Source organism: Mauremys reevesii, linkage group 9, assembly GCF_016161935.1.
Source record: "Mauremys reevesii isolate NIE-2019 linkage group 9, ASM1616193v1, whole genome shotgun sequence".
NCBI lineage: Eukaryota > Metazoa > Chordata > Testudines > Geoemydidae > Mauremys > Mauremys reevesii.
In genome coordinates, this window is record NC_052631.1 from 88,820,409 (window position 1) to 88,841,092 (window position 20,684).

Genomic DNA, 20,684 nt, shown 5'->3' on the forward strand with positions numbered 1-20,684 from the left:
CATTATTAGAGATTGGCTTTCTTCCCAGAAATGGTACACAGAAAATCAATAATAGTTCTGGTCAACTGGCTTTGACTACCTGGATATGCAAAGTGACTCCAAGGGTCCAGCATAGATGCATACATAATAAATCACCAACTTTTAATGAAAGCCTTCATGATAGATGAATGTTATAGGTCTGCAGTTTGGGGCCACCATAGCTTGACTTGGCAATTTTGAAACGAAAGAGGTACAGAGTGTTTCTTTCTTCTTTCATTCCCATTCTGTGCTTTTTTTCCCATGTTAGGCTCCGGCGCTCAAGTCTGTTTCATTACTCCACATAGGCGCTCCTGTTCTTGTCTGATCATGAAGAGTAGGGGTCTCCTAGGTATTTCCATTTGCTTTCTGTATTATTCCTTTAAAAATGCAAGAAGAGGCCTTCTTACACAGATAAGTGTCTCCTTTTTCTAGACTCTTTTATAGTTCAGTAGTTTTCCAGAAAAGAAATATATTCAAGGAGAAATATTCCTCAGTTTCTGCTTACATTGTATAAATCAATATTGTATATAGAAAATGTCACTTTAGTTTTACCTCTTACCTGCAAAAATCTGAAAACTGAAGGAGAAACAGTTATTTACTAAATGATGATCCAATTCCAGATGGCATTGCACCTATAAAGAGGCACAGGTGAACTGATGCAAGTGCTTTCCTGTTCGTCCTGCCATTACTCCAATTGTGTTCTCCACTTGCTTAATGTCACTGCTATTATTATGCAGCCCAGTGTGGCCCCTCTGTGCTATTGTTGCTGGAACATGAGCATCACTCCAACAGCAACCTCTTCTATGTTTTAAACTCTGGTACCCAGTTGCTGCAGTAGGGCATGATATCATTAAGACAGTAGAGCATGATATCATTAAGTCAATTATGCTCTTTATCCCCCTATAGGGTGTCCTTTTGGACATTACATCTGAGTGGCATCGTTGTTAGTTATTCCTGGAAGGAGTGATAGGTTATGTAAATCATTGGTTAAATCAATGTCTGAGGGTTCTTTTCTTGTGGCAGTGATGGTTTGGTCTGTTAGAATGCCTAGTGTCATTATACCAGATTTAGTGATAGTTAAATACAGCACCTTGCATGCAGGTGAAGGCCTGGTTACGCCTACTACAGTACACAAATGGTCTGTATGATTGTGGAGGAAATCAGTGGCATTATGGGATCCACTATCACTTCCCTGCCTTCCAAACAACTCCAAGAACCTTCTGCCTTTGCGTCTGTCTTGTTTAATGACGTTGATAGAATTTTCAAAGAGGCAACAACTTCAAATGTTCACTTTAATCTGTCCTTACTGACTTCTGCTGTTTGCTAATGGTGCAGCCTTCTGGCTAGCTGAGTGGAGTAACTAGGGCTATACTTTTTCTCATGCATTGGCCATAAATAGTTTTCCCTTTCCCATGTTTATATGTTTGCACTCTGCTTTAGGTGATATTTTTGGTCATTTGAATACTTAGTCTTGTATGTAGTTCTATTTGACTCTTCAACTTTGTGAAGCATTTTAAAGTTTCTCAGGGGGTTGTATGGATTAAAAAGCCTCAGTAAAAATCTTTTTTCATGTCAGCTATAGTAATGGGATTGCTTTGGCTTGTTGATTGAATGAAACAATGTTGCTAACAAACAAGTATGCATATCTCAGTATAATTTTATGACTGCTTCAGAGGAATTTTGGGGAGTAAAATGTTTTTCAATTTTAATGCATAAGAAATCCCACAAAAGATAGAAAGGAGAGTAAATAAAGTTCTTTTGTACAAATTATATATTATCAAGATTAACAGAAGCTGTAAAAAAAACCAAAAGAAACTGCAACAGTAATAGCATTGATAAAAGGAGATCAGTCACATATGAAAAGGCCAAAAAATCAATAAAAAAATAATCTACCTTTTGTGTTGGAAGTGTTTTGTGTGTTGGTAACATTTATAACAACATTTATAACGTTTCATAATTACATAGTATTGTTCTTTTTAAAAATTACCCTGAAAACCAGCTTCACAGATTTCTCAGATATGACTCTAGAAGTCTAGTCAAGCGGACTAATGAAATAAACGTCTCCTTTTATACAGCAAACTTCCTATTGTGTCACTATAGAAATGGCTATTACACTTTACGAAAAGGTTGCTTTTCATCATTGGTGTTGTTATTAATTTCAATTTGAGGTAAAGATGGGAACACTCTGGAAAAAGCTTTTCTGAGCTTGCTTATCATTGAAAATGTACAAATGAGAGCTTGCACTCCAAACAAATCAGACTTATTGACATATCAGACTTACTTTGCATGATGAGAGGGTTATTTGTAGTGTCCTCTCTTACAGTTCACAGGTCTACTTTTTCAGTATTTTCCACTATAGGGACCCAATTTTTCTCTCTTATTCAAGCAAAATGACCACTGGATCAAGCTCATTCCCATTCTTCCTGGAGTTTGGAATTCCATCAGTTGTAGGAGATGCTGGAGGTCTCTCCCTTTAGTAATTTAGGGCTCAGTCTTGTAAGGTGTTCAGCTCTCTGGCCTGATCCAGTAAAAGCGTTTAATCCCATTCTGAAGTGCTTTGCTGAATCAGACCTGAGTGCTCAGCATTTTACTGGATTGAGCCTTTAGGCTGGTCTAACTCCCACCTAAGTCAGTGGGAGTCTTGCTATTACTTTAAAGAGAATTCATTCAGGCCCTTAAAAACAAATGTTTTTTGTCATCTCATAGCCACATCTGGATTTGCTGCTTGAATCCTCTGTCAGCATTTCTGTTCAGCTGCTCTGTTTACTTCCCATCTGCTTTGTCACCCCTGTATCTAATATCAGACACTGTAGGAGATGAGGCACCTCAGGAATTGTTGAAGCAGCTGGTAGAGGAATGAAATGCTAGATATTAGATACTGTGAAAAAAGGCAAAATCCACAGGTGACTTGTACTCTATGTGGAAACTGCTTCACATGAACACTCTGAACTCAGCAGGCTTGCACAAAATAAATTCAATAGGGCAAAAAAACAGAAATGAGCTTTGAGGTCTATTTTAAACATAAAACTGTCCATTAGATAGAAAAAGCTTTGTGTAAAAGAATATTTAAACAGCTACTTCTAAAATGGTTGCTAGTTTGAAAACAATTCATTACCTAAATTGTATAGCAACTTGTCTCTATTTGGTTGTTGCTCTCTGCTTTCTGTATAATAGTTAAAACTGAAAAAATAACAGCCAAATCCTGCAGAGCCAAATCCTCACTTCAGCCCGTCAAAGGCTGTGGGGTGTGGCACTAAAGACATATTGTTGGTACCTGTTAGATCAAGGCTGTTTGCAGGATTTATTGTTAGTCTTTTTTTAATAAAATGTAAGATATTCCAATAATATATGAAGTATTTGCTGCTACAGTAATTCCAAAGCAAACTAATATAAGGATAGTGCCGTGTGTGTTTTTGCAGCAGAAATACTAAAAAAATTCCAACACAATAATTGTCCAATTCTGCAACAGTCACTTGTCGCTAATAATTCTGTTCTACTGGGACCTTTGCTGTGAGTAAGAATTAATCAAGTGAGTCAGTATGCAGGATTGGGCCCTATATTTTCTTGCTCTCCCTTCCTAAAACTCCTATTTATGTATTTTAAAGTAGAGATACAAAAAGTGAACCTGCTGACTTATCCTGCTGTCTTCTGGTTGCTAGTGGCTTTAATATCTGTACTGATGACTACATGGACTCTTTTACCAGTGTTTGTAGTGTCTTTGAATCTAGTTTAGTATGTACTTGCTCACACTCATATTAAAGGTCACACTTTGGATCTGGCATTTCCCTGGGGCCTTTCAGAGTTATGAGTGCTCTTTCTTCTGTGTTTCTTTTCTGATCACTTTTTAATTACATTTAAAATTCCGTTTATGTCACTGTCTCCTTCGGCTCAATTAGTTCACTTCCTACTCTGTCAATTTTTTATAAGGTGGGACAAAATACTGCAAGTGATACACAACTCAAGTTCTTATCTGCTCGAGCCAGACTTCTTTGCAGGGCATGGAAGAGTTTCCAGGGCTAGTATAGGCTAATTTGTTACTGAGCTATGTTACCTTTTTGATTGATTCATTTCCTTTCGGTTAGAGTACTCTCTGCTGCTGTATCATTGATCAGACAGTTCCTTGGCAGAACCAGGAATTATGGAAAGTTCACAGGTCTCTACGGTGCATAGCCGAACATTGGGACATAAGAGCAGAAAGTAAAGGATGCAGCAATAATGGAAGACTTCTGGGCTGCACATTTTCTCTCCTGCCTCAAAATCCCATGCTTCTCAGTAACAGAAACTTTTAAATGCTATATGGGTACCCATTAATACATCCATCTTGTATTTTTTATGGTCTAGTAAATTTCAGTCAATTTACATCACTTTCTAATTCTTTGACTTGTCAAGATTTCTCTAGCTAATTTATTCAAATGTTTATAGTTTCCTGTACCAAGGTATCTCTCAAGCGGGTGATCTACCTGCTATGGTTATCATCAGTACCTTTGAGTTTCCTGACTTAAAAGTAAACACTCTTGAAGAATCAACTAAAATTACTTTGGATTATGGTAAACTTCATGTTATTGGTGGCCTTTTTCCTCCTTATGTGTCTGTTGTCTTCATTGTAAAGAGCAGGTGTCTGTTTTCCTTTTCAAATGGCAGCAGACAACACGCTAAGTGAATCTGTTTACTAGCCAGTGATGTCTTGTCTGTTATTTGATTAACATTGGCTATGAGGTTGTCTTTGTTCAAGCTAAAAATATGAAGCTCAAACGGTAGATCTATACCAGAATTTTCCAATTTGGGTATCCTAAAGCTAGGTACCAAAATACATATTGATAAATCTAAACCAGTGATACTCAGACTGAGGCTAATCTTTAATGTGTCTCTTGTGACTCTTTGCAGCACGGGATATTAAAACATTGTGTGATTAAATTATTAACCAATCAGGATGCTTTAACTATGTTGTTAGCCAATTGTAGGTAATAAAAGGACTGACCAAGTATTATTATTTTGCTGTGAGGAAAATAAATATCTAACGATAGATAGATATAGATATATAAAAATTAAAGTTGATCACTAATTTGGCTCCTGAGCCGCTGAGGTCTAAGTATTACTGATCTAAATAAATGGTTTGATCTTCAGAGTGCTGACAGCTCCCATAGGAGTCAGTGGGAAAGTAATGGGAGCTGAGGGTGTTTGGCATTTTTTATAATCAACCCACTAATTTAAACTTGCCTCAGTTTAAACACAAGTTTAAAAATGTGAGCCTGGTTTCTTAGGATATGTCCAAACAGCAACTGGGAGCATGCTTCCCAGCATGGGTACACGGATATGTGCTAGCTTTGCTCAAGCTAGTCTGCTAAAAGTATCAGTGTGGCCACGGTGGTGTGGGCAGTGGCTTGTTCTGGCTGCCTGAGTATGTACCCAGGTGATCAGATGGGATAGTAGTTGGACAGCTAGCCTGTGCCACTGCTCCTACCACAGTGGCCACACTGATATTTTTAGCACAGTAGCTCAAGCAGAGCCAAGTGGTGTCTGTCGACCTGCAAGGACGCACCCTTTCAGCTGCTCTTTAGACATACCCTTAGTATTATGCCTCTTCAAAAAAATTAAAATGTCAAAACCTGCAGCTGTATTCCATTTGTGTCCTAACTTTTGATAAATTCCAGTTGTGCTTCAGGTGCGATCACAGCACAGGTGCAAACTTTGTTAAAGTCTGGAGAGACTTTTTGATTTGGTTGATTTGAGTCCTTTTGATACTTATCCTCTGGGAGTATCACAGGAACCTTATTGCTGTAATTCTTCTTCTTCAAGTGCTTGCTCATATCCATTCCAACGATGGTGTGTGCTCACCCAGAGCACCACTGCTGGAAATTTTTTCCGTCAGTGTATCGGCTGTGGTGCCCCCTGGAATCACGCACTCATAGCATTGGTATAAAGGGTCCAGCTGCTCCCTCAGTTCTTTCTTACTGCCTGTGACAGTCGCTGGAACTACTCATTCTTGTTTCTGCAAGTACTCTTCAGTGGTCTTTTCACTGTCTTATTGTCTTGAATTTAGTAGTTACGTTTCAATTATTAGCTAAATGGTTAGTTAGGAATTAGCAAACCACTCTAAGCGGACTGGGGCATGCCTTGATCTCTGGGATTTGAGCCTTGTGAGTCTTGATGACAAGCCGATGCCTGTGAGTGACCCCCATTCAGTTGCCTCAAGTGTGTGGGGGAAGCTCACATGTGGGAGCGATGCAAGATCTGTAAGAACTTCAAGCCCCATACCAAAAGGATAGAGACGCTAGACTCCGGTCTGTCCTCATGTCACTTGGACTCGGCACCAAGTACTTTGGCCTCAGTAAGGAGCCCCCTGGTTTGGGACAGTTTGGGATCCTCATTGTAGTTCCCCATATCTGGCACACGCTGGCGAGACAACCTCAGCACTGTTCCCTGTTGCCAGTGCTTAGGAAGAAACAAAGAAAGAGTGACAGAGGCCAATTGCCAACCCCGAGGTTGGAGGGGCAGAGGGACAGTGCCAGGGTGTGACCCATGTTGGGTCACTCTGCAGCATCGACAGCCTGTGACACATTGTTGACTCCGGTCCTGGAGTGGGAGCTGCTGAGTCTGGTGCTGGTAGACTTGCCACCATAGGAGAGCCTCCAGAGCCCCACTACTCTGCTAGTACCATCAATGCCAGAGGCATTTGTGGCAGCAAGAGACTTACTCACTCTAACTGTACCGCCGTCCCCAGCCATATAGGAGCTGCCAGCGGCGGCATCGGCAGGAAAGACTTCTGCGGGCTCGAGGCCTCAGTTTCAAAGGGGAAACTGGCCATGATGGTGCAACCCCTGTCTCCACCCTCCTGGCACTGTTCACCAGTACTGGTTGGCTCTGCTCCACCCTGGTCTCTGAAGGAATCCTCAGAGATGGACTTGGAGGTGAGTCTTACATCGTGCGTAGGAGCCAGCACCGCCATTCCACCTGGTGCTATCTTGCTATGGACCCGAATCAAGGAGTCCCACCTGTGGTGTGGCCACCAGGACTGTGCCAGTTCCCCATATAGTGGCCTTTGTTGAACCCCTGGGGTTTCCCATCACAGCCAGGTTCACACTCCAGAAAGTCATATTTTGTGGTTTTGGAGCCCAGACCGTTCCCACTACTCACAGAACAGGATCCGGGGTCCGGTACCAAGGCTGGCACCATGTATCAAGAGATATCATCGCAGGACCCATCCTGTGCCAAGCGCAAAGAGCAGGGCCTGGTGCTAGTTTAGGCATCCTCCTCCTCTTCCCCATGTGGTATTGCACCTCCCCCCGAACTCCCTGCAGGATTATAAAGTGTTTTAAGAGCACCCAAGGAAGGTAGCTGAGAACCTGTGTATCTAGGTGGAGGAAATCAGAGTCTCCTCCCATTCCCTTGTGGACATCTTGGTGGCAATGAGAATGGCATTCCCCCTGAATGATGCCATAATGGACCCCATTTGTGTAATGACAAACCGCGGCATTCCTTCAGCCGATGGCAAAGAAAATGGAAAAGAAATATTTTGTCCTAGCTAAAGGGTTTGTGTTCCTGTACACTCATCCACCACTGGGCTTTTTAGTGACGTTCACAGCCAATGAACAGGAAAGGCAGGGTCAATAGGCTAACGTCCAAGGCCAAGGATGCCAAAAAGGTAGATCTTTTGGGGAGGAAGGTCTATTCAACAGGGGGGCTCTAGCTCAGGATTGCCAATCGGCAGGCACTCCTGAATAGGTACGATTTCAACTCCTGGGATTCTATGCAAAAATTTAAGGAGTTGCTATCACAGGACTCCAGATAGGACTTTGTGGCCCTTGTAGAGGAAGGTAAGTCCATAGTAAGGCATCCCTATAAGCAGCCCTGGATGGGTGGACTCAGTAGCCCGATCCATGGCCTTGGCTGTGACTGTGTGTAGAAGCTCATGGCTTCAATCCTTGGGCTTGCTGCACAAGGTCCAACACATATTACAGGGCCTTTTTTTGAGGATATGCCACTCTTTTCTGAGCAGACTCCAAATTTCACAGTTTGAAGGACTCAAGGGCCACACTTGAAGTCCTTAGGCCTTCATACACTGGCCTCCTTGAGGAAGCACTATAGGCCCCATCTGATGGCTTGCTTCTTCCCACCACCTGCTCAACAGGACTATGGCAGGAGGAGGAGTAGGGGCTATAGGAGGAGGCCTCTGCCACAACCTTCATCTGCATCTGTGCCTGCACCCCTAGACACTTTGGGCAGGACAATTTGTGAATCCAAACGTCCCAGTTTTTGTGGACCCCTCCTCTCCGTCCTTCAGGAATCCTTCTCAGAAACAACTTCTAGCCCAAGAGTGCAGTCGTGCCTAAAGGTGGGAACAGCGGAGGAGGTTCCACCGGAGCTAAAGGCCTGGGCGTTCTAGTCCCACTATTTCCTAATCCAAAAAGCCAACGATGGTCTCAGCACTTTATATGGGTGCTATGAGTGTGTGATTCCAGGGGGCATCAGACCTGACCCAATGGATACCACCAGGGAAAAACTGTCCAGCAAGCACACACCTACATTGAAATGGACATGAGCAACACATCTCGAAGAACAACAGTTACAGAAAGCTAGTAACTGTTTTTTTCTGGATTGTCACTTTAAATCTCTGGAGAGAAAAACATGAAAATTGCACTCAGCACTTTTCTTTTAACTCCAAGTACTCTGAATATATGTCCCTAATAATATAAAGGGAAGCTGGTGAGCTTGTGGTATCTGATGGAATGGATTTTCATCATAAAGACAGATTCCACTAGATGAATCCTAAATTGTTCGTTACATTACAGCCATTGTTCTCTTTTGCATTCTCTCTAACTAGAGTTTTTGCACCCTGACTAGCTTACATTCCATAGGCATGTTTCCATCTGTGATTTGTCAAGGAATCTAAATTTATTATTTATTAACCCGACACAGAAGACTCAAACCTTTTCAAGATAATTGAGTATTATGTTATATAGTTTTTGGGGCATCTTTTGGATGAGATTTATAAAAGAAAAGTGTTTGCTTAGCTTGAAAAAAAAAGGTCATGCATGGCCTTTTTTTTAGAATAGGGTTTGTCCTAGTGGCAATACTGAGTGTTCATGTGGACTATATCAGTTGTTTTCAGCTGAATTACTTAGATTTTCCTTATGTAACTGAAACCAAAGTATGGCCACATTTTATAGCTACTGTACAGGAATAATTTAATAGTCTTTATCATTCAAGTAGCTTATTAATAAAATGCATTTTAGAAGAAACTGTTGTATCAAAAATGGAAAATCCAGAAATGCTGCTGCAAGGGAATAAGGAATGTAAGCAGGATTTTTCCCCCTACTAGGATAATTCAAGCTACAATAATTTTTAACTGATATATATATATATAATACTTTGCATTATAATTTGGAAATGTAAAGTGAAATGTGCAATATATTAACATATATTCTCTCCCTATTTAAAATGTTTTTGTTGTGATATCTGTTATAAACAAGAAATGCAAAAACATATATTTCCATCAGACTGAATTAACATACTTAAGCTGCAGTAGGGATGACCTTCAAGTGTGAACTACTGTTGTAAATGGAGTATTTATACAGAAGTTATAGGGTAAAAGTGGTTAGAATTATTTTGAGAGCATTCTAGTCTGACATTTCTTGACAAAATTGAACCTTCTGATGGCTGACCCCTCAAACTAGTTTTAAGGGGAAATTGAATGACAATCCTTATCCCCAGCTGGCTAATCAAATGTAGCAGATGTGCCAAGATGCCTTTCATATCCTTTCACTGAGGTTGGATTGACAAGTGGATGTAATTTTATGTTGTGAATGGAAGAACTGAAGGGTATTTAGCTTTTGGATACTCTTGTTTTAAAATGAATGGAAAAGACCTTATTAGATCAGGGTTTCACATTGACCTGACTCATACAGGATTGGTGTCACCTGAATGAAGAAATTGTACTGTACCCATTGTGGATGTCCTTGAATTAGGATCCATTTATTCACTAGAAGTAAGCCTTCAAAATGTGGAATGCTAGAGAAAGATGGGAACAACAGAAAAATACTAATATATGCACCTTACAAATCCCAAGTATCAATCAAAGGGTCTGTCCGGTCTTCTCGCCTCAGTCCCGAAAAGGCTGAAGGCCTGTCTATCTAATTTTGTTTATTTACCCATCCCATGCTGAATTCTAAGTAGAGTTGGTCAGGAATTTTTTCAATGAACCTTTTTTTAAAAATGTTAATTAGTTTCCTATATGCAGGATGGAATTTTGAGAGGGAGATCCACTCCAGAATAGCTAATGACCAGTGGTTAGGCCATGCAGCTGGGATGTGGGAAACACAGATTCAAGTCCCTGCTCTGCCTGATTCAGAGAAGGAACATATACCTGGGTCTCCCACGTCCCAGGTGAGCCTGTACCCCTCACCAGGCTATAGAGCCAATCTTTCAGTCTGGCCCAGAGAATATTTAATTCTGAATACAATGTGGCACTGCTCCTGCAGAAGAGATGGAGAGAGAGAAACAGAGACTGGCTCGATATTAGACTGTATTGGATAAATGATCCTATGGAGGTCTTTGGTATCCCTACATGTTTAATACTCTAGCCCAATGTACAGCCAGTAAACCGTACTACCCTGGTAAGAAATTAGAAATTTTAAGGGCCATTGAGCATTCTGAATTTGCAGAGTGTTCAGTAGCCCTCAAAATTTCTCATTTAGGATAGTACTTAAGATGATCTCTGTCTCCTCCAAAAATCAATGGAAAATTCACTCCCTCCATCTGATTTAAATTCCTGTCCAAGTGATAGGAAAGTGTGTGTGCTCTCTCTCACTCTCTCTGTCTGTTTGTGTATTATGGTACAAATGACTGACTTTGTAGGGTTTTGTTTATTTTCATTTTGAAATTTCTAAAATGTGTTCACTACAATCTCCTGGCACAAGTACAAAATGTGAAACAATATACCTACTTTAAAAATCCCATGTTCATTCCTGCATTTCTACTGTCTAGCCCTCCAGACAAAAGCTTGGTAAATAGATGGACATGACACCATGCCACAAAGGTAGAAATTCTGAGGTTTTGTTAGCTCTGGAATTCACTTCCCTCATTAAAGCTCTTGCCTTAACCTGAGATGGGCTTGCCACCAAGCCCCAGATATTCCAGTCAGGATTGGTAATAAAGGCATCTCAGATGTTCTCAACTGATCTCCAGTTTAGGAGAGGGGAGTTCAGAGGAGGATTGACATAAAGTGAGTACTGGGGACTTAGCTCCCTATATCATTTGCATTTGTTTCCCCTTTGTGAGCTGACTGAGCATTTCCTTCAGTTTTCTATTTAAAAACACAGATAAAGGAATTGGTACATTATCAGTTCAAGAACTGTTGTTTTTATTTTGAAAAATACCTATGATAAAGCAAATTTGTGAATATATTCAGTTCAAAACTCAACACTTCAGTTTACTAATTGTATGCCAGAAGTGTTCATAAAACGTATGGCACAGCAACCTGTGGACATACAAAGGACAGCAGATTCTTTAATGTTTTATTAATGTTGTGGGGTTCTAGATGAGCAGATTCTCTTTAACTAGGTATTATTGATTATTAAAAACAAAATTGACTCCTTTAAGTGGACAAGGGTATTTGGAAGGAAACTGACCAAAGGGTCAGTTTATTCACTAACCTTGTGGTTCTTTTCTTTCCACTTCATTTTGACAGTATCCTTTGTTCTGCTTAATTTTGGATAATTATCGTCACTAGTTTGTTCTTTGTGAGATAAAACCCTAATTCTGCAGTCTTTACTTGGCTAAAACTCACGTCCTTCTGTGTAGGGAAAGGCTGCCAATGCCTTGCAATGGGCTCACTGAAGACAGAAACCAAATATTTCAATCTGCATCCCAGAAGACCCCACCAGTTAGTTCTTCCATCATCTGCAGGTAGAATCCACCAACCCTATATTTCTGAGTTTGCTCATGAGACAACAAGATGTTTTAAGTATGGTTCTAAAATAGCTGATCATGGCAATAAACTATGATCAATTATACTTTGTTTTGCTGTTGACTCTCTGTTTGTAAAATTAGGGCTGTTGATTAATCACAGTTAACTCACACGATTAACAATAGAATACCAATTGAAATTTATTAAATACTTTGGATGTTTGTTTACATTTTCAAATATATTAATTTTTGACTGCCCTTAGTGAACAAAAATAGCAAGAAAAACTAGCTAAGGACTCCATGGTCATTTTTGTTGCATATCAGTAGAGTCTGCCTTGTAATTTTGTTGTTCAGTAGGCACTTCTGTGATGTTCCAATTCTTCCCATCTTTAGTCCCACTGGCTTTACAGAGTTGGAGGGTGTAGGCTAGGACTTGGGAGTCATCCAGGTGCCTACAAATTTTCTCCTCTCCCATATCAGTAAGGGAAAGCAACACTTTGGAACTTCCTTTTAATAGAAATTAGGGGGCACAGCCCGGTGAGATCCCTAGGAAGCCAGGACTCCTGGGGATGACAAATTGTCCAGAAGCTAGCCATAGCCTGTGAGGCAGGGTGGCAGAATTTATGTAAATGGCATCTGTGCAGATGTTCCCCTCCCTCCAATGGATCCCCTAAGATGTGCACAGATCTGGGATGATTTGTGAGTAAAGGAATGGATTCTCCAATTTTTTCCACAGGGGTATGCCACTCCTCATGATGAAAAAGTGAACAGAAAACTTCACTAATTGAAACTCATAGAAAGTTATTCCTAAACATTTAGGGGACAATAAATCCCCAACTGAAAAAGCCCTGAAATTAGATACGCCTTTTGACCATCTGTCAGGCATTATCTACACTGGAATTTTAGCCACTGAAATAGCTGCACTGGGACACATACCTTTACACCAGTTTTTGCCAATCCAAACTCTGAACTGTAGTTACACTGATGGCTAAAATTCCAGGGTAGTCAAGACTTCAGAAATAGTGTGTGGGCTGGGAGTGCTTCCTCCAACAGGTAAGGAGCTATAATGCTTTGCTTCCTCCAACAGACGAGGAGCTATAATGTTTTAAGAGTTGTCTGGATCTGGGACAGAGAAAGGGGGAGTGTGTGTGTGGGGGGGGGAGAGGGTAGGAGGTGGGTTCTCTTGCTGCCAGTTCTGTTACCAGATTACAATACCAAAGGGAGAATCTCACAAAGAATTGCCAAAGCATCATTATCCAGTAGACAGTAAAATATTCTGTTCTGCCCATCTGTACATTTTTCCTTCACAAAACAATCTTTTTTTTTAAAAGGAGAAATTGGAATTTGCCATCTTATCCATTAGTAAATTTGAATATGAGGAATTTTCTTGATTTCCCAATAACATAAACTATTTCTAAATTCCCATTAATATTTCCATATTTATTTTTATATATACCAGAGTTCAAAGGTCATATTGTTTCTTAGCATCAAAGTTGGAGCTAGCTATACCACAGCAGTCCCGTGATGATTTTTCATATTTATTTTATATATTCTTGTACCTCAGCCTTCTCCCTCCCCCACACGCAATTTGTGTAAAACTTGGGTTTTGTATTAATGTCCTCTAATTTCTCCTGAGACTATAGCTTTTTGGTAAGAAGAGACCTACCATAAATCTTGAACTTTATCTCCCTTTGGGGATATTGGAGTATTTTAGGTAACAAGATTAGATGTGCACTTACGGCACTATAAGTGCTTTGCAGAAAATGCATCCTATGGGAGTTAAACCCCTACAAAAGCTTGTATATATAAGGAAATATTCTGTGTATTGCAAGGAAAGTGTTACAATTCCTTTGAATATCAGTTGTTGTACACAAAAGTAAATTTATTTCGATGCATCTAAACAAAAATTATCTAAAGTACTGAATTCATTAGCTGCTACTTTCTGAATTAATATATAGACTGAGGGGTAAACTCTGCACTTTGTAAACATGTGTAATCTAATTAGCATTAGTGAGATTCAGCCCTTGGTTTCTGCCAGTGAAAACTGATGGAACCTGGGCTGCAGGCTGCCAGTGGCAGACAACCCGCCTGGAGTAGGACACAGCAGAATAAGCTGCCTGTAGCCTAAGCTCCACTGGGGCCATGGAGCCAGCTAGCACAGCCCTCAGGGTTACTAAAGTGTTAGCACTTACTAAGGATGCTTTTTTGACCGATGAGAGAAAGTCAGTGCTGCTTTGAAAGAGAAGCAGGGTGTGAAAAATGTTTCAGCTGCTTGACTGAGCTACCTGATAGTTGATAGAGGGGAGAGTGGGTTGGTAGAGCACCTTGCAGAAATACAGGGTTCAAGATAGGAACTTGTCTATTCACCCTCTGCCAAAAATAGAGAACGAAAAATGCTGCAAGTTTACCAAATTTAAAACAAACAAGAAAAACAACCAAAAAGCTTCATCACATGCCTGCAGTTCTGATACAGGCAAAACTGACGTTGACTTCAGTGGGGATTCTGTGTGCATAGAGATTCAGGATCAGGCCCTTGCAAAGTGGCGGTATTCTATAATCTCATTAAAATATAGGCAAGATTCTGATCTCAGTTACACTGATGAAATCCAAAAATCAGTGGATTGTACGTATGGAATAATTGAAATTGGAATCTAGCGCTGTTGTTAATTGCCTTGGAAAGACATTATTACATCGAGGAATAAGCAAAAAAAATATTTTACATCTGTAAATAAAAATTGTACTTCATATAGTAAATGATTTATTTTTTAAAAGTATCTTCTCATGGCAGTTATAACATTCAGTCTTGATAGATACTACAACCGACCAAATGTATGAGACTAATTTGACTGCTTCTGAGGCCTTGTCTACACTACGGGGAGAGAGGGATCTAATGTGAATAACGTAGCTGAAGTCAGCGTACTTAGATCTACTTACTGTGGGGTCCACACTACTTGTCGACTACTTCTCATTCAAATAGAGTACAGGAGTCAACAGGAGAGTGATCCGCGGTCGATTTAGTGGATCTTCACTAGACCCGCTAAATAGACCGCTGATGCATCAATCACCGCTTGTCAGTCCCCCAGTAAGTGTAGACAAGCCCTGAGTTTTTTGCATCTTTAATAAACAAATCTCTTCCTTTCCTTTGATGATTATGGATTTTATATAAATAGAGGATATTCATTTCTTCCACTTTTCTGATACTACTTGATGAAACTCTACTAACTATTGTAATACATTGATTCAGTAGAAACTATCCATGGGTTTCTCCACAAATTTGACAAAGATAGTTTCCACTGATGGTTTTCATAGAATATCAGGGTTGGAAGGGACCTCAGGAGGTCATCTAGTCCAACCCCCTGGCCAAAGCAGGACCAAATCCCCAACTAAATCATCCCAGCCAGGGCTTTGTCAAGCCTGACCATAAAAATCTCTAAGGAAGGAGATTCCACCACCTCCCTAGGTAACCCATTCCAGTGCTTCACCATCCTCCTAGTGAAAAAGTTTTTCCTAATATCCAATCTAAACCTCCCCCACTGCAACTTGAGACCATTACTCCTTGTTCTGTCATCTGGTACCACTCAGAACAGTCTAGATCCATCTTCTTTGGAACCCCCTTTCAGGTAGTTGAAAGCAACTATCAAATTCCCCCTCATTCTTCTCTTCTGCAGATTAAATAATCCCAGTTCCCTCAGCCTCTCCTCGTAAATCATGTGCTTCAGCCCCCTTATTATTTTTGTTGCCCTCCGCTGGACTCTTTCCAATGTTTCCACATCCTTCTTGAAGTGTGGGGCCCAAAACTGGACACAGTACTCCAGATGAGACCTTATCAATGCCAAATAGAGGGGAATGATCACGTCCCTCGATCTGCTGGCAATACTCCTACTTATACAGCCCCAAATGCCATTAGCCTTCTTGGCAATACAGGCACACTGTTGACTCATATCCAGCTTTTTGTCCACTGTAACCCCTAGGTTCTTTGTGCAGAACTGCTGCCTAGCCACTCAGTCCCTAGTCTGTAGCAGTGCATGGGATTCTTCTGTCCTAAGTGCAGGACTCTGCACTTGTCCTTGTTGAACCTCATCAGATTTCTTTTGGCCCAATCCTCTAATTTGTCTAGGTCCTTCTGAACCCCCTATTCCTACCCTCCAGTGTGTCTACCACTCCTCCCAGTTTAGTGTCATCTGCAAACTTGCTGAGGGTACAATCCTCACCATCGTCCAGATCATTAATGATGATTAATAATCATTCATGTCATTGATACCTCGTTATAGCTGTGTAACACTTTAGTTGGCTAATTATTAGACCTATTTTGACCTCAGAACTGGTATATAGCTCTTGGTCCTCCATATTTATATGACACTGGGCAATAAAGTATCTTTATTAACTTACTGTGTTGTAAGTAGATGAAAGTAAATGCAATGATAATTTGCATTAAGTTAATTGTAGGTGATTATTTGTCAAGAAAAAAAAATCTGAAATGTTCATCTTGTACACAGAGAAGGTGGTTGGGACCATAGTGCATGACGTATGGCTTTCTTAATCCAACACTGGACTCAGATGTCCAAAATCTGGCCCTGCTGAAGTTCATGGCAAAACTCTCCTGAACCTCACAGGGACCAAGACTTAGCCCATATTGTCTCATTTGACTATAAAGAGCTCAGAGTTTGTGTCTCAGATGCATGGTACACATAATTCAAATTAAAGACTAAAATTGAACTGTGGTCCGTATCATTCTCCAGCAGAGCAATATAAAATATATTGTAAATGTACGCAATGATTTTTCATCAAGGTGGAACTCTGAGTATTCAAGATGAGCTTTGGGAACCTCATAGAAAAATAGGGCATCTTGGGACCACCCAGCATCTGCTCACAGTATTTGAGCTTCCATAGCTGAGGTTATAAAGGTGCATGCAGCCTAATATGCATCAGGGAAGACCATTCCCAGATTGGTGTTTAGTATTACTTGTCTTTTATGCCTTGGACTTAAAAAGACTGGCACAGTGAGAGGTGCAGATATTTGGCACCTTTTGAAATCAGGCCACTTATCAATACAGGAGCCTAACTTTAGGTGCCTAGGTTTGTAAATTTTGGCTAAGACCTTCAGGGAAGTCACCAAGTTTTTGGAGCCTTTGAGGGAGTGCCATTTCAACTCAGTGCCTGTCAAATGGATTAGGCTGGACACTGAGGCTTTAAGCTACGGTGAGCATTAAGCCTCCCTCCACGTGAATGGCCTGCCTCTAATACAGGGGTTCTCAAATTTCATTGCACTTTGACCCCTCCCTTCTGACAATAAAGTTACTACATGACCCTGGGGGGGACGGGGGTGTTGGCGCCTATGCCCTGCCACCCAGGTGGGAGGAGAGGGGGCTGCAGCCTGAGCCCCATTGCCCCGGGTGGGGTTGGAGCTCAGGCTTCAGCTTCAGCCCTGGGTCCAGCAAGTCTAATGCTGGCCCTGGCGACCCATTAAAATGGGGTTGTGACTCACTTAGGGGTTCTGACCTAAGTTTTCCGTAAGCTGCCTGTTTAGTACCACAAGTGCTAAGGGAACCTGCCCAGGGATCTGCCGTGGCCGGGGGAGGGTGCCCCTCCCCCGGCTCTAACCTAGCTTGGCCCCAACTATGCCGCGTCCTGGCCCAGACCCAGACCCGGGCGTCCCAGCCTCGAACCCACCCGTGGCAGCCCAGAGTGGCGCAGTGCGGCCCAGAGCCAGCTGTGGTTGGGGCCGGTAGGCTCGAATCCTGGTGGCCCAGCCTGGCCCTAGCTGTGGTGGCCTAGCCCCGGACGGGTGGCCTGGCCTCGGCCAGCGCAGCATGACACAGCCCGGACCCGGCTAGGGTGGCCTGAACCAAACCCAGGCAGCCAACCTCTGCCCCAGCCCTAAGCCCCTCATTCCTAGCCTCACCCTAGATCTCGCATCCCCAACTGGAGTCCTCACATGCCCGCACCCCAACCCTGAGCTCCCTCCCACACTCTGAACCCCTCAGCCCCACCCCCACCACATGAATTTTGTTATGTGCACCAATGTGGAGGTGACACATCACCTCCATATTGGTGCATATAGAAAAATTCATTCCGCACATGGGGGGGACAAGTTAGAGGGAACACTGGTCCCGACCCACAGTTTCAGAACTGCTGCTCTAATGTTTTCATCATAGAAATCTACAGGGCAGCTACCAGGAATTCGCTATACCTCTGTATGCAGCACAACTTTCTCAACTGAGAGTATGGGTCTGATATTCAATGTGGGAGGACAGTTCTGCAATCCTTATTCAATGAAAACTCCCCAACCTACCTTCCTGAGAGTCTGTTTTCACAAGTGAGGATATGCAGAGAAGAAAGAGAGGTTACTTATCTGTGGCTCTTTGAGAGTGTCTCCTCTGCATATTCATTGTGGTTCCTGCCCACCTTCTACTCTTTCCCAGAGTTCTAGTGTTATACAGCTATGCTGTGTGTGGAGTGACTAAAATGGTTGGGGATTGTATAGCCCTTTAAAATTGTGGCTCTGATGATTCAGTCCCATAGGGGGGCACTTGTGCTGTCCCAGCAGTCATTGGCTTTCTAGAAAGTTTCTGAAGTTCAGTGGCACTGGAGAGCCACATTCCATATTTCAGCTTTGTGGTAAACTAATGTTGCAAAATTTTACTAATTGTTAAATTTGTGTATGTCAAGACTTTAATAATATACATTCCTACCAGAATAGAAGGAATAAAATTAAAAGACATTAATACACAATTTACAGCATACATTGAAAAAAATGTCATTTCACTGAGGGACTTCAAAAGGCAGTATCTGGTCCAGAGTCATTTAATCAAAAGACTTTTCAGTATCTGTTGTATTTATAATGCTAAAACAGATTTCCCAAAATGGAGTATGTTAAAGAAAATATTGCTTCTAATTTCTAAAATTTTCTCTGAATGTTTGTGTTTTGCAGAGATGGAATTCTGTGAAAATCCACACATTGTGTGCACTGGCTACCAGACAGACTTGCATGGTGTATCTCAGCATGGTTACCCGTTGGAGATGGGTTCAGATGTGGATACGGAGACTGAAGGTGGTGCTTCACCACCAGATCATGCTCTGAGGATGTGGATAACGGGGATGAAATCAGAACACAGTTCCTGTTTGTCAAGCCGGGCAAATTCAGCTTTGTCCCTCACTGACACTGACCATGAAAGGAAGTCTGATGGAGAGAATGGTAATAAAGCAATCATATAGTATACTAAAATATAAAGAGCAGCTTATTTGAACCTTTCCTCTTCTTGTTAATTTTTCTTCTGTTTCTATAGATCCTCATTCTATAGACAAATCGAAAGGCTTAAATTATGTGTATGAAAATATGAAAGTGAGATGTTTTAGGTTAATTTGTGTATTTCCTTTTAACAGTGGAAGCAATGTTAGCTTCCCCTTTGTATATATTAGGAACATAGGGGCTGATCCAAAACCCATTTAAGTTAACTTTAGCGGTCTTTGGATCAGGCCCTTAATCCTGTAAATGCAGTTGTAGTGGATGTACTTCAGGTAGGAGCTCATTCTGCAAACACTGGCTTCTGGTCATAGTACTTCAGACTGACTAGTTCCAGTTGACTCCAATGGTACTACCCTCAGTTAAAAGTACTGTGCCCAATATTAAGTGTTTTCAAGATCAGACCCTTTTTTGTACACTGTATAGTTAGTAGTCTCCTATGGAGGTGGGATAAGCCCTTTACTTCAGACTCCTGTCATACTGGGCAAAATGCTAAAAAGCATACTGTTGGGCAAAGCCCTGATTTTCCTGCCAAAATGATTGGATAGGTCTTTTTCATCACTAATGTCTGTGATTCTTGTAATATGTGATGCTTTATCACTATTGTTGAAAAAGTTTGTGTTCTCTTCCAGGCTTTATGCTTATGTAGTAATTGAATGTTCCCAGAAGGTAGAATTTTTTTTAAAAGTTAGTGAGAGTCAGAAAATCAAAGCATTATTCACCTCAATGTATCAAGCAACAAATAGAAATATTTTCTAATAATTTCCCCACTGAATATTTCAGAGCAATAGGTAAATAAATATTATCATATATTTTTCCACTAAGCATCAGTATGCCTATCCCATGTTCTAGTTTTGTATTTATACATGTAGGCTACAGTATAGAAATTGTGAAATAATACATTTTAAAGATATATGGATGCGCGCACACAGAGACACACATATATACGTATTTTACTGGCTAAGAAAATATCAGAAGGGGGCAATGAAAATAACTGATACCATTGTAAGTGTTCAGAGTAGTGTTGTTTTAGTAGAGATACATTGGTAGAGTGTAGTAAGGTCCTGTGATTAATGTCTTTTTTGTAGATGTAATATATGTTTTGACGGTACTAGAGTTCAGATCATATGTGAAGTTGATAGTGTAATTATAATTTGCCCTGTGGGTGATTGTCATACAATTCTCCTTGTACACCAGTAAAAATGTCCTGCAGTTGACACCCTGAGATATGGTTGGCTGTTTGGCCAAGATGTCAAATTCTACTTGCAACACTTTTTTATGGCTGGGTCATTGTGATATTATACTGATCATAAAGTTACACTAAATGTCATATTTGGGGTCAGTAACAAATTTCCTCCTACTGCAGATTGGGTAGCTGTGGGTGGAGGGGGAAGAAGCTGGTATTACCTTACTCCTTATGCATTGGTTGAATCAGGGACTGCATGATATATGGGGAAGGAGGCCTAGTTATAGGGTTTTGAGGATGGAGTAACTTCTTGTAGATTCATAGATCTTTAAA

The 20,684-nt window shown here is 41.1% G+C and overlaps 1 protein-coding gene across 16 annotated transcripts in view; it reads left to right on the forward strand.

Moving 5' to 3' along the window:
• The window catches only part of TENM1 (teneurin transmembrane protein 1), a 697,978-nt gene that overhangs the window by 357,885 nt on the left and 319,409 nt on the right, over positions 1 to 20,684 (forward strand). For all 16 annotated transcript variants that reach the window (XM_039487530.1, XM_039487526.1, XM_039487540.1 and 13 more), the window contains one exon: positions 18,854 to 19,117. In XM_039487530.1, coding sequence (XP_039343464.1) covers positions 18,854 to 19,117 — 264 coding nt within the window. The remainder of the gene's footprint in view (positions 1 to 18,853; positions 19,118 to 20,684) is intronic.